At 32.5% G+C, this 13,520-nt stretch overlaps 2 protein-coding genes across 6 annotated transcripts in view; one reads left to right on the top strand and one right to left on the bottom strand.

The window, feature by feature from the left end:
* The first annotated feature begins 738 nt into the window (after positions 1-738).
* On the top strand, positions 739-5,225 carry LOC139985662 (U4/U6.U5 tri-snRNP-associated protein 1). 2 transcript variants are annotated; one of them, XM_072000259.1, is made up of 11 exons: positions 739-1,041; positions 1,409-1,857; positions 1,941-2,069; positions 2,130-2,549; positions 2,626-2,767; positions 2,955-3,229; positions 3,318-3,405; positions 3,492-3,690; positions 4,532-4,718; positions 4,804-4,958; positions 5,036-5,225. In XM_072000259.1, the coding sequence occupies exons 1-11, from the start codon at positions 879-881 to the stop codon at positions 5,061-5,063; spliced, it is 2,235 nt and encodes a 744-aa protein (XP_071856360.1). In that variant the 5' UTR covers positions 739-878; the 3' UTR covers positions 5,064-5,225. The 2 variants fall into 2 exon arrangements, 1 of the variants encoding a protein (XP_071856360.1); XR_011799468.1 differs by lacking the exons at positions 4,804-4,958; positions 5,036-5,225 and adding an exon at positions 3,833-3,957 and having other exon boundaries at positions 4,532-4,720.
* A 143-nt stretch (positions 5,226-5,368) lies between these two features.
* Plx (PTB_TBC1D1_like and TBC domain-containing protein plx) overlaps positions 5,369-13,520 on the bottom strand; it is a 36,656-nt gene continuing 28,504 nt past the window's right edge. For 3 of the 4 annotated variants that reach the window (XM_072000257.1, XM_072000258.1, XM_072000255.1), the window contains exons 2-15: positions 12,810-12,932; positions 12,303-12,485; positions 11,844-12,149; positions 11,537-11,741; positions 11,074-11,190; positions 10,762-10,978; positions 10,347-10,664; positions 9,980-10,266; positions 9,716-9,877; positions 9,316-9,632; positions 8,965-9,217; positions 8,759-8,877; positions 8,447-8,671; positions 5,369-8,362 (exon numbers count right to left, since the gene is read on the bottom strand). In XM_072000257.1, the coding sequence (XP_071856358.1) occupies positions 7,442-8,362; positions 8,447-8,671; positions 8,759-8,877; positions 8,965-9,217; positions 9,316-9,632; positions 9,716-9,877; positions 9,980-10,266; positions 10,347-10,664; positions 10,762-10,978; positions 11,074-11,190; positions 11,537-11,741; positions 11,844-12,149; positions 12,303-12,485; positions 12,810-12,911 (3,732 nt within the window). In that variant the 5' untranslated portion in view covers positions 12,912-12,932 and the 3' untranslated portion in view covers positions 5,369-7,441. The remainder of the gene's footprint in view (positions 8,363-8,446; positions 8,672-8,758; positions 8,878-8,964; positions 9,218-9,315; positions 9,633-9,715; positions 9,878-9,979; positions 10,267-10,346; positions 10,665-10,761; positions 10,979-11,073; positions 11,191-11,536; positions 11,742-11,843; positions 12,150-12,302; positions 12,486-12,809; positions 12,933-13,520) is intronic. The other variant, XM_072000256.1, reaches the window with a different exon arrangement.

Here is a 13,520-nt window from a genome sequence, read left to right as displayed (position 1 = left end):
TTTATAGCATCAAATTTTGATAGTCATATGAAATTACTGTTAAATAATACGAAATTTAATATAGTAAATACTATAACAAATAATATACTATATCAAACCTCATATCGGTCTTAGGACCGTTTCTTCTCAAGTTTATATACAAATTTTTCTCACAATCATACTTTTCTAGATTTCATGATTATGAATGCTTTTTTAAGCGAGAATATATATTTGCATATTTTTTTTTTTTTTTTTTTGGCAATATAGAAATGAAAAAGACAGTCCTAAGACCGATATAAGGATTGATACAGAGATCATAAATGAAACCGATATATATATAGAAATTTTAATTTTTCACAACAACTAGGCATTTAGAATATCTTTATATTAATCAAAACCGTTATGCATAATATTAATAGTAGTGTTAATAGTAGTTATTAACGGTTATTTTCGAGACCGTCTTAAAATACATCACTGAACGTTCTCTATTGTTCAAATACGTACGCTGATGTATGGCGGACTGCGTACATGCGGATGTCTTTAACGAAAATTTAAACTCTTTATAGCTTGAAAAACAAATTTCAACCGATATTTAAATTTTATATATAATAATATAAACTAAAGAATAAATATTTCATAAAATTTAAAACGCCAATATTGAAACAGATTTTTAAACTGGATACACAATTGTTTCTGAAAATATTTTAGGTTTTCCTAAACATGGTTGGTAATATTTACATCACACTTCACATAGTATTGTCATTTGAAGTGCGCATTGAAAGAATGGCGGATGGTAGTAGAAATTGACAAATTAGAGCCGAATAAATTGTAAATTTAAAAAAAAATTTAAGGAAAAAGGTGTATCGCACGGTATACGTGTAACTAAAACGGGCTTCAAAATGGGCTCGAATAAACGACATAAGACCGAGAAGAGTCGGGACGCTAAGAAGAAGCGTCACCGTAGCCGTTCACGAAGCTACACGCCTGAGCGCGAGAAATCGGAAAAGCACAGGCATCACAAAAAGCATAGAAGAAAAGAACGCAAGGATTATGATAGTGATGGTTATTATCTGCTTCATTATTTTTAAATTATACAAATACGTTGCACAGTGCCTTTTCTCAATGTCGTGTGTTTTAGTAAAAAAATTAACTACGCGCGCACCGCTTCAAAAATGTAATTATTTATGAGCGGTTAGATAAGCTAAAATACTTTTCATTTATCTCTGTTATTTCTCCTTGTCATCGTTTCGAAAATAATATCGTGTTTCGTCTGCGCAGAAACATATTTATCAATTTCAAGTACAAGATTAAGTAATTTGGAGGGAATCAAAGCAAATAATAATATATACTTTGCATAGGTACATAAGCATTTACTATGATGAGCATACGATAGTTAATATCAGTTAATACTGCGTTTATTTTATTTCAGTTGAAATAGTTAATGCACCTCCACCCCCAAAAATTTCTAAGTCTTCACATCCGTCAACGCCTCCACCTCCTGAAATTTCTAAGCAGCACAGCCCTTCGCCAAGCAAAGGCGGTGGAACACAAACCTCTCTATCGATTGAAGAAACTAACAAATTAAGAGCAAAGTTAGGTTTAAAACCATTAGAAGTTGATAGTGGACCAAAAGATGATCCTAATAAGATTAAGGATGACTTGGGAGAATTCTATCACAAGCCTGCTCCTGATGTTAACGAAAAGTTAAAAACCCAAAAATTAAAGGAAAAGATTGGCACTCAGAAACAGAAGAGATTAATTGAGGCTAATTTAGCTAAAGTAAAGAGTTTAGGTGAATGCGACTCTGATGATGATACCAGAAATTGGATTGATAAGACCAGACGTTTAGAAGAAGAGAAGAAAAAAGCAGAAGAAAGGGTATTTTCAAAATGTTTCAAATCTATATTATTCAGTCGGCATATTTATAATTAATGTTTTGATTTTTTCTATTTTCATGCTAGGCAAAAATGTTAGATCAGTTAGACGAAGAATTTGGAATTGGAAATTTGGTTAAAGAAGAAATTCATGCTGCACGTAATACAGCTTATACTGAGAAAAATTTAAAGGGCCTCAAAGTGGAACATAATATTGTAAGTACCTACATTTATGTATATTTTTAAAAATTATAGCAATTGAATGATATTCAACAGGAGAAATTTGAAGAAGGCAAAACACTTGTCTTAACGCTAAAAGATCGACAAGTGCTAGAAGAAGGCGAAGACGTGCTTGTTAACGTAAATATAACTGATGAGGAACGTTATCAACGTAATATTTTCAATAAAACGAAGAAGCCTGGTTATGATGCATACGATGAGGATAACTTCGATGAATTCGGTTTTTCAAAGAAAACAATTTTGGAAAAATATGACGAAGAAATTGGAGGAACGAAAAAAGACACTTTCACGCTGGGAATTAATAACATCAAAGACGTGAAGCAGAATAAACTCGACTACGTTAAACAACGTTTAGCCAATAAACGATTAGAATCGTTACAATTAACAGAGCCAAAACTAGCTAGTGAATATTATAATGAAGAAGAACTTGCGAAATTTAAGAAGCCAAAGAAAAAGGTAATTTTGTGAAATCAAAACTTCATGCTATTTCTTACATAATATACAAGCTCAATATCTTGTCATATCATTTTAGGTTCGAAAGATTAGAAAGAAATTAAAAGCAGAAGATTTAATTCCTGAAGACAATGATTATCTTCGAGATCTTGGAAGTAGGAGAGCCAAAAAAACCGAGGACGTAAAAGAAAACGATGTTTTGGACGTAGATGATTTGGGAGGTATTTAGTATATTTTTTTAAAGATTATAATTACTTTTCAGCAGTTGGACCTCTGTTGTATTGCTGATTATTATTATGCGTATTATGTACAGTTAATTATTACTATTAATTATATTAATTATTTATACTGTTATATTACTATTGTACTGTTTAAAAATACATAAGCCAATTTTTCTTCATCCTCAAGCTCCCACTGAAGATCTCAGTGGAATAAAATTGGAAGAAGATGACAAAGAGTTGGAACTACAATTAGCATTAAAGAAGGCTCAAAAACTAAAAGAATCCCAATTATCAAATATCGAAAAGGTTGTTGAAACTATAAAACAAGAGTCTATGGGTTCTGAAGAGAGTCAATCTGGAAATATTGTTCTTAACGCCACTGCAGAATTTTGTAGAACACTAGGAGACATTCCTACTTATGGTCTTGCTGGAAACAGAGAAGAAAATGGACAGGAGTTGATGGTATTGAATGTTTTATTACTATATTTCTCTTGAAATGGTATTATCTAATCTCCTTTTCCTATTTTCTTTTTTTTAATAAAAAATGCAGGACTTTGAAATGGATGGAGTCAAAGAGGAACCTCCTGCAAACGAGGATGAAGATGATGGCCGTGGCGCATGGAATACTGTGCATCTAGGTATCTCTAACATCCAAGCAGATTTTTACATTGTATATTATCTTGATCTTTTACATTGTATATAATCTTTTATATTTTATGAACAGATGAAAGTACATCAGAACCAGTAGCAATGGAAGCCGCGATTCTGGATGCAGAACCTTCACTCGGACATGGCGTAGGTGGAGCGTTAAAACTTGCTATGAGCAAAGGTTATTTGCAAAAAGAAGATAGTAGTAGACCATCTGCGTCTCGTTTCGCACATCTACAAGCTCAGAATTACTCGATAGAGGACAAGACTTATGGGTATGTATGGAACAACTATCATTCAATACAAGAAGCTTTCTTACATATTTGGAAAGAGAAATAAATGTGAGAAATATTCTTCTATTGAATGCATACCAACGAACCTTGTTAGACAAGTCTCTAGTGAATTTCAAACTGTTAGTTAACAGTCGTAAATAGAGAGCTCAGATTTCGGTGCTCGGAAAATGGATGATCTGCTACCGCAACGAGATTAACTACTTTGTTGGAGATGATGAAAGGCCTAAGAAGAGAGTAGGATTAATAGAGGTATGTTTATATTATGCGATTCTACTGTACCAAGCGAGATCTGTACGAGCGTTCTAGACAAGTCCAAGTATGGATTGAAGTTGCATTAATATAATTAGCAAGAAAAGAAGTTCATCTGCTATATATACATCACAGTATAATATTTTACTATTGCATTCTATACATGCATGTTCAAATATGGGTAATAAAATAACCTTTAGGTACGGACTTTATACAATCTTGGTTTGAACTGAAATCCTTTTTAATATTTATGGTTATACGTTCTATCAAATATGTTATAAAAGTTAATCTCCTTTGAGGAAGTAATAACAAATAATTTAATACATACATATACATATAATTAGTTAAACTTAAATATATCTTTGATAAGAACATATTATTGATTACGATAGTTAATATCGACTTGTTTAGATTCGTGTTAATTTAATCGCATAATGTAATGTATCTTTGAAATTTAATAATTTTTTTGTTCGCGGTAATGTAAATTTCGAAACACCGAATTCCATGAGCTACTATCAATTTTTACACTTGAACGAAGTTTATTGTTATTTGTATTTATCTTTGTTTTTTTTAGAGATGATGATAAATTTGGTAGAAGGGATCGTTTCAATGGTCCAACGTCAGAATTCAAAGAGAAGGATGGTTTCAAACCAAATGTTAAGTTGGAATACATCGATGACGATGGTCATGTTTTAAGTGCAAAGGAAGCTTTTCGATATCTCTCACATAAATTTCATGGGAAAGGTCCAGGAAAAAATAAGGTCAACTTATTTATTATCCTACCTAAAACTCTCTTTCCTTTTTAAACTGCAAAGTGGATATTAAACATAACTTTATAATTTATAGGTTGAGAAACGAATGAAAAAAGCAGAACAAGAAGTTTTAATGAAACGAATGTCATCTACGGATACCCCTCTAGGAACGCTTAATTTATTACAAGCGAAACAAAAAGAAACTCAGTCGCCATATATAGTACTCAGTGGAAGCAAACAAATGCAAACGTAAAGCAATTTTATATTACTCTAGTAGATATTAATTAAAAGTTAATTTCGTAATACTTATGAATATTTTTTTTCAGGACTAGCATATCGAAGTCAAAGCATTAAGTTAAAGCTAATTGCTGTAAGAACTGTATATAATATAGTGACAGAAAAGTCGGTATACTTTTTCAACAGAATAGTACGTTGGAAAGTGAACACTTGCACATTTTTCCTTTAATTTGTTAATCTACTTACACGATAATAAAATAACATTTGTGAGTTTACAAAGGCAACTAATTTTCTTTGGGCCCATTCCTTTTTTAATTGAAAAAATCATTAAATAATAAGTTTTTTAAATAATATAATTATTTATTTTATTTTTAAGGTTTTGTTATACGGGAACATTACAATTTTAATTTTCGCGTATGATATGATTGAAATATTGTGTTTATATTTTACAGACAAGTTTGTAAGGCTTTACTTACATTATAAGTCAGATATGCTGAATTGATATATGAAATCTTCAATATATGTACATATCGATGCAATTACCAGAGAACATTACTTACATTCTCTTGGTATATATAAAACAGTATAAACTCATATTTTGTCACAGTTCTTTTCGATAATGATACTTTATATACTTAAAATATTTCATCTTAGTTTTTAATCAAATAAATTGACTGCTATCACAATAAAATTAAGTGTAGGGAACAAACGATGTTCACAATTATATCTTATTTATATCTATATTAGAATAATACGATTTCTATATGCTAACAGTAACATGTGCATAAAAGCTATAAATATTTTAACATTACTTCTTAATTACTCATCACAATTTACGATTAAAGTTCCTAGTTATCTACTTGTACAAATTGCTATTCGGAAGGTAGAAATTCCGGTACTACAAAATATTTTATCCTTTCTAATAATTACCGTACAAACGTACTGAACATTGTTTGTTTTTATCTTTTTGCTTTTTATTTAGTACAATATGTTATTATGAGATTAAAAATATTTATCGGCTTGCTAAATAAAAGAAGTCTTGATCAATTATGATGACAGCATGATTCGCTACTGATATCAATTTGAGTATTTTTACAAATTATCAACGTCATTATTTCGTATTTAAAAAATGATTTCTCTTTATGAGAAGGTTGAACGGCATTGATTATAATACATAGTATATAGTATTCCTGATATCACAAGGCTTTCCTTTGTGCAAAAATAGTAATAATACTTGATGATTTCTCGAATCTTACACAGTGCACAATAATTATATAAATTATATCTTATAAATATGTCTCGAATATACACGATACAGTTACATCTCAATATATGTTTTAGAAAACTTCCTCTCTACTAGTTATATACAATTTAAAAAAATTTGTTTTCTTTTCTAGAAAGTTTGGCACTTCTCTCAATTATTTATACAAAAGTAATAGGAATTCTTCGCAACTAAAAACAGTAATCTTTTAAATATATTGTTTAGCTATTATTTGAAAATACTTTTTTAAATTAAGGCAGCAATATATTTTGTATTGTTAGCTAGGAATTTTTGAGTAACTTTGAAACCCTGTCAAAAATTCAAGTTGACTTACTATTAGGGCTACTGCTCGCTGAAATTTGTTATTTTGATAAATAAAAATTTTGGGCAACTATGTACTAACAACAAAAAATATATCATTAATCGAACAAACAACGTTTATTCCTTTAATTCAATATTTATTTCTTAAATGAATTCCTATCAATTTTGTAATAATCTAATGTACATTTTGATACAGATATGACTTCTATTTGCTTGATTCTAAGAAATTTAGTTTACGCCAGTAACATGTATTTTGTCAAATAATATTACCAATAAATTATAACTATATACAATTCTGTTACTTCGCAAAATTCAATAGAAACTATTTTCTATGTTACTGTCGTTTTAAACAAATTTCTTGTCAGCAGTTTATTTATTATATTTATGTAAATATTCCTTTTTACTCTTTCCTACATTCAAATATTTTTGATAGTTATTAACTTGCTGTACTTATTCTTCCTAATTTTTCTCTAAGTTTTTTGTTTATGTATATACATATATACGTATGAACATATTCAACTATATCTGATACTGATACATTCACACAGAAACATACGCGCACACAAAAGTCGCGTCAAGTTTTTAAATATTATAAATTGACTTCTTTGTTATATATAGTTTTGCTTATTTTCCGTTCTCTATCGCATGGTATTAAAATCATTGGTATAAGTAAAAGGGAAGTGCGAGTCTCAGCATATTTTGATCGGCAGTTCACCTCTTGTAGACGGAGCTTTTGTTAAAAAATAAAAATTGATTGTTGTATCAAAAAATTGTATACAAGAGAGGACACGTGCACGAAATGTGGAAGTAAAAGATGAATTATGATACTGTTCCGTTAGCTTTTTGGGTAGACCTTTCTCAAGTTAGTTACCTTCCAAGGCATCTTCCTTGAGCGCAACATCATCAGCAATTGTTATCTGTTCAACGTTTCTATGTTCTGGTTCTGAGCGTTTTTGCTCATACCTTCATCTTGGCCGCTTGGGCTCGATAATCTTGTTGATTTTATCGACTTCAATTTCGTTGTTCCTCCATATCTAAAATTCACATCGCTGCAGGTATCCAGAGGATGCATCGTTCCAGTTAAATTCGTCACGTTATCATCGTTTGTAACTTCTAACTTTGTAATTGGTACTTTTTGAACAGATCCTAACTCATAAGCTGATTTCGACGACTTCAACTTCATATTTGAATTTAATGGCAGCGAACTCGATTTCTCCAAATTGACTTGTTGGATCTTCAAGTGATTATCGTCCTGCACCATGTTCTGTTGTTCGGTTGAATTTACCGTATCAGTGATCCGAATATCTATATTGACGGTTTTTGGATCGTTTTCGTCATTTCTAACACCTTGCTCATTCGCATACTCATTCCTAAGAGCGGCCAATTGTGCTCGTTGCTTCTGAATATGATTATGCGAGTTTGAGAAGAACGACGAGACTCTCTCCAGTTTTGTAGCCAAGTTTGGTTGGCTCAACGTGGATTTTAAAGGGTACGGAGTATCCACTACGTTATTATTTTTTAACAAATTTTGAGATTCTCTTCCTGCGGAGTTACTCTTGATCATTCCCATTTTATTATTATCCTCGAGCACTTTTAGAGAGTACAATCTACTGGCTGTGCTTCTTCGTTTCTCAGCGATGCTTAACTGAGCGATTATTCGGCGAATTTCACCAGGAAATTCGATGTCTGGGCGAGTTTCAGATAGTTGTTGTATAAATGCACCCAATGTAGCGACAGTCACTTCTAGACTGCGATTCTGAGATTCAAGTTTGTGCAGGGTCGATTGCTGCATAGATCTTGCTGTCTCCAAACGGTGCAAGTCGTTCATAGTAATCTGTGATTATAATTATATTTATTTAATTTTAGAAACAATAAAACCTTATAGTTTTTAAGTAAGATTAATGTTTAAAGATCTTACTTCAAGTTGTCCACTGAGCTGACCGACTTCTTGCGTAAGTTGCTTGTTAAGTACTTTTAACTTCTCCAGATTTTCCATTTGCGGTTTCATTGATATCATTTCTTCCTGTAACACCTGGTATTCCACTCTATATTCGTTCAATTGCTTCGTAATCTCTTGATCCGGATAAAACACGCGTTTCATAACTCGGTCCAGAATTTCTTTATCTACAGCTGGTACGCGCGTCTATAATTAAGAGAAATTAAGGAACATAGGTATTATAGTTATATCAGAGAGCTTCATTAAAAAAAAAAAAAAAAGAATTTCTCATACTTTGAGATATTCCATAATTTCTTCAAAACTGTCACACATTAATAATTGATCTTGATGCTCTTCTAACAATGCCATAGCTACCCTGAAAAGTACCTCAGTACTTTCCAAGAAAAGTAAATCTATAAAAATAAATATAAAAAATAAATACCTGAAACTGTAAACATAAATACGTGTGTATAAATTTGTATTCATCTTGTTGTACTTACCAAAAACTCTAGTCACAAAACCAAGTGGAAATTGACTGGCAAATAAAGTTAGCAACCATGGTGCAGCGTATAATGTGGGGGAAACCTCATGTTTGTCAAAATGATTATAAATCGCAGGCAATCTATCGTGCAATAACCTGGATAATTGATACAGGTACAATTGTAAAGCTGCCATATCAGGAAGATATAATTTCCTTAGGCCTCTTCGAAACATTAAGTGTCGCAGGAGGAAAAACGCTATATCTTCTGACATCTATTAAAAATAAACCATATTTTAAGAAAAAGATGCTTATTAATAAAAATTAAATACTAATTAATAAAATAATAAAAATTAAAAATATTTAAACTCACGTGTAAAAGAAGAATGCCAGCTACGAAACTGAGACCTTGACAATAACCAACTTCATGGTCCAGAAGCGAGTAAGCTTTCAGCAAATTGAACAAAGCTAATTGTCCAGGTCCTAGAGGTGAACTGAAATATGGATGGTTTGGAAATGTTCGTCCTAAATCTATTAAAATTGCATGTTGCTGGGACGTAAGCTGTTTCAAAAGCAAATCGTATGGTGTATTGTAATTAGGGAAGTCGCGCGTGTCTATTGGAGGTTGCTTCAAGCAAAATTGTTCGGCCAAAAATTGCCATACTTCTCCTCTCTTGCCTTTTGGTACACCTGTAATAATATGAATAATTATTAAATCGTTAAGTCATTGTATCTAAAAATACCTTGATATTTAAATTTTTATGATCACTTACCTTGTTTAATAGCATGTAAAAGCATTTGATTATCACATTTTGTAGAGATCCTCGACTCTTTGCTTACTAAAAGGTCCCATACTTCCATTAATTCGCGGCCACAAGTGTTAAGTTCATCATACTCCAATTTTATTCTCTTAACAGTCGCTTCTTCTTGACGAACTGAAATTAAGTACATTTTTATGTACACGTTGAAAGAAGTATTTCTCTATTATTCAGGAAAAGATATTAGATAGTATATTATTAAATATTGGATTATATTACCTCTAAGCCTCGCGTTCTCCTTCTCCATTCGTATAAGTATCACCTGCTGATTGATAGCTTTCTTCCACAGATCCCTTAATTCTTGTTTCGTTCTGCGCGTCGGCGTCGCCTGGGGAGATTTGATGATGCCAATATTTCCTGTTTTATCGCTTTCTTTTTCGTGATCTTTATTGGGAGTTACAACTCGATTCAATATAGCTTGTCTCCATGAGCCATTTGACTGTACCGAATTGTTTCCATCTGTCTCAGTTGGAGACATTTTTGGTGAATTTCCTACCTTCAGGAATCTATTAAAGAATATCATAAAAATAATAAAACAAATTCAAGTTATAATTATAAACTACATACTGTCAAAAATTATACGTACATATCCATCATAGAACTCTTTGGTCCAGTATTTACAGTCAATTGTTGTTCAGGTGAAACCCTTAAAGATTTGGGTCTACTAGAATCCGGCGAAATATCTGCCATGGACGGTTGTCGCGACATATCGGGGCTTTGGCTACCGCTTTTTTGTATCACAGTGTTGAGGTGACTCATATCTTTTAAATGTCCAAGTCCAAGGTCATCCCGCGAACCCTTTCTCTTTATGAGGTTATCAAAACTATTTGTAAGCGAGCGTTTCGCTTTCATGAATATTGTGCTTCCGACACCTACGCCTAGGTATTGATTAAGAAATTCACTCCTGAAACGTATTATAGATTAGATTGAATTATTAACATAAATAAAAATTGTATTTTTAATAAACATTTCAAGAAATTTTTTCTTAAAAGAAATTTTACCTATTCTCGGCTGTGTCATGAACGTGCCTAGCCTGCTTCGTCTCGCAATGAGCACGCAACAGCCTTATTAAAAATTGATTTTGCTCGCGTAAAGATGTCCCTGTACCACCGGCGGCCTCAGCATTTTTGTATTTACTAACGACGATTTCCTGCTCGTCCTCCGGCAGCATTTCCATCCGCGAAAAAATTATATTCTGGGTCCTCCTGTCATTCTGTCCTGAAACCCGCAGGAGAACATGCTAACTTCTTACTCGTCCCATAATTTTGTTGGCAATTAAAGGGAGACAAGACATAAGTATACTCGTAAATTACCTTCGATTTCCTGGCACAACTTGTTATACCAATACATGGGGCAGTGTTCGCATGAAAACACGGAATATCGGTCTTTCCTTGAAACTTCGCATGTTCCAACAAACGCTTGTGAAATAGCTAAAAAATACGTATATGATTTTAAATTGTTTGATTTTAGTAAATTGATACTTCAATGTATTTTTATATTGTTAAATTAGATGTACTTGATTAGAAATTATGGAACTTCTACATTATTAGTTGTTTATACAGGGTGTTCTATTAGTGATGGAATCTGCCTTATCTGAAATCAACACTGAAAGAAGATTAATGTATTTATTACCAAATCTTAGCCAATATAAAGTTTAATTTCTTATATTAATTAATAAAAATTAATATATATATATATAGGAACTTTCTCGTTGCAATGCCGGATTTATTTCATCGTAGCAGACACCATCAATAAAGAACAAGAAACTCGTTTTACCAGCGACAAGATCATCTGCAACGGATTCCGATTGGCACTTGAATACGTAGCCAACAAAAAAATCCATGTTATTCTCTTTGCAAATAAAACCGAAGTGCTCGGGGTTCTTAATGCCTTGCACGCAACTCGCCACGTCTCTGAGTTGCTTGTGAAGCAATACCAGCTTCCTATCCGGGCTGATTAATCTCAAATCATGTCGGCCTACCTGAAATTCAATGTCAGATCAAATCAGTTTCGATACAGATCCTATATAATAGTATATATATATTATTATTATATGTAATATATATATCGAATCATTTCAAACCTGGAAGAGCATCGTGCGATTATGTTCGTCACCTCCTCTCGCCATGGAATCCCTCCTGGCATTCAACACGCTACCCGTAGAGGAAGCCCGGTTTCGCATAACTTCCGGTACTTGCATTGAATTATTGTTTGTAACATCTCGATTCTCCTCGCGCTCGTCTTTCTCGGCGAGATTGGGGTTCTGTGTCTTTGGAAACGTTTCCACCGAACCGGTAAGTGCTGGCGGTACACCCAGCGAGTTAACCGGCGATATGACCCCATTTCCGGAGACATTTTCTATACTTCCGGTCTCACTAGCATTAGATTCCTGAAGTAAAAATTGTTTCTTGATATTATCTAATATACTGACTTTTTGAATTATAATTAATATACATGTACAATTGTAATGATATTATAATAAATATTATAATTAGAATATATGTATAATTTAGTATAGAATTAGGAAGAAAAGATAATTTACCGTGCTATTTCTCCTATTATTAGAAGACGTTAAAAGTGATTGGCGCTGACTCTCGGAAAGAAAGTTAGTCACTGACGGTCTCGATTTTTCAAGTCCGTGGACGCGAAATCTTACTAACGCATCGTCTATGAAGCCCTCGGATACCTTTGGATGCGACACTCTGATTTTCCCCACATAGAGCACCTAAAAGTTATTGATTATTAATCTATATTTTAAAAGAAAATTATTCAGTGAGAAAAATTGTATCTAAATTAAAACTGGGGTCAGGGACTTCTAGCTTTTAAAGATCATTCTTGCACTAATTAAAGTGTATATATTTAGAGGCTGCAACAAGTATTAATAGCAGAAGTGCTAATAAGTATATTTATAGTCTACAAATTTTATTTTTAAATAATCTTATTTCGTATTTTATTTTTATTCATTTATACTTATTAACTTCATAGATGTATAGAGCAGTGAAAAGCGTTTAAAGGAGAAAAAGAAGAAAGAAGAAACACAAAGAATCACCTCAAAGAAATGGGAGGAACTTGGAGATATGTCAGCACCTAGGGACGTTAGGCTGGCCGCGCTACTTTGCGATCTTTGAGGGACATCCCGACTTTCCTTCATATTTCTGAGGAATTGTTGAACCTGGAAACAAAGCGAAGCATTGAATTGTAATCTCTTTCTCGTGACATGACATCATGGTATTTAAGTTGTAAATTAATTCTTGTCACGCGACACAGACAACAATCGTGTCTTTAATTCTCGAGTTCGAAATTCTCGCGAAAAATACAAATTATATAAATTTAACATTTTATTTTAATGTTAGATTTACAAGTTATATTTAAATAATAACGAACGAAAGAAAGAATGTATTTTATTAAAAATTATGGAGAAGAACGATTTAAACGTTTTTTAAATAGATTCCTTTCAATTTAGTTACAAAGCTCGCCAATTTACATAGTAATGTATCGATTTGCATAATTCACACTGTTGTATAACACTAGTGTGGTGTACGTGCATCACCTATGCGTTATATATTGGCGATATATTTTCGAGGTAAAAATTTGTCAGAAATTTCCCAGAAATAATCCAGGATGTAGCATCCTAACTGCACCATTAATATACAAACCGATTTCGCAAGAAAACGTGGTCCAAACGTGGCCGATGGCCGTGGACCAAAATAAATTTGTTTCGAGAGCATTCGCCGGCCGCATGGTTTTCTCTTCTTTCTTT

This window comes from Bombus fervidus, chromosome 3, assembly GCF_041682495.2.
Source record: "Bombus fervidus isolate BK054 chromosome 3, iyBomFerv1, whole genome shotgun sequence".
In the NCBI taxonomy this organism is placed as follows: Eukaryota; Metazoa; Arthropoda; class Insecta; order Hymenoptera; family Apidae; genus Bombus; species Bombus fervidus.
This window is presented reverse-complemented; position numbering and strand designations above follow the sequence as displayed.

Bases quoted from the DNA above. Each gene is read 5' to 3' on its own strand.
- LOC139985662 (XM_072000259.1), top strand. From the start codon at position 879: ATGGGCTCGAATAAACGACATAAGACCGAGAAGAGTCGGGACGCTAAG. The intron at 3,406-3,491 runs GTATCTCTAACA...TTTTATGAACAG, and splicing joins ATGGAATACTGTGCATCTAG to ATGAAAGTACATCAGAACCA. The intron at 4,719-4,803 runs GTCAACTTATTT...TATAATTTATAG, and splicing joins AAGGTCCAGGAAAAAATAAG to GTTGAGAAACGAATGAAAAA.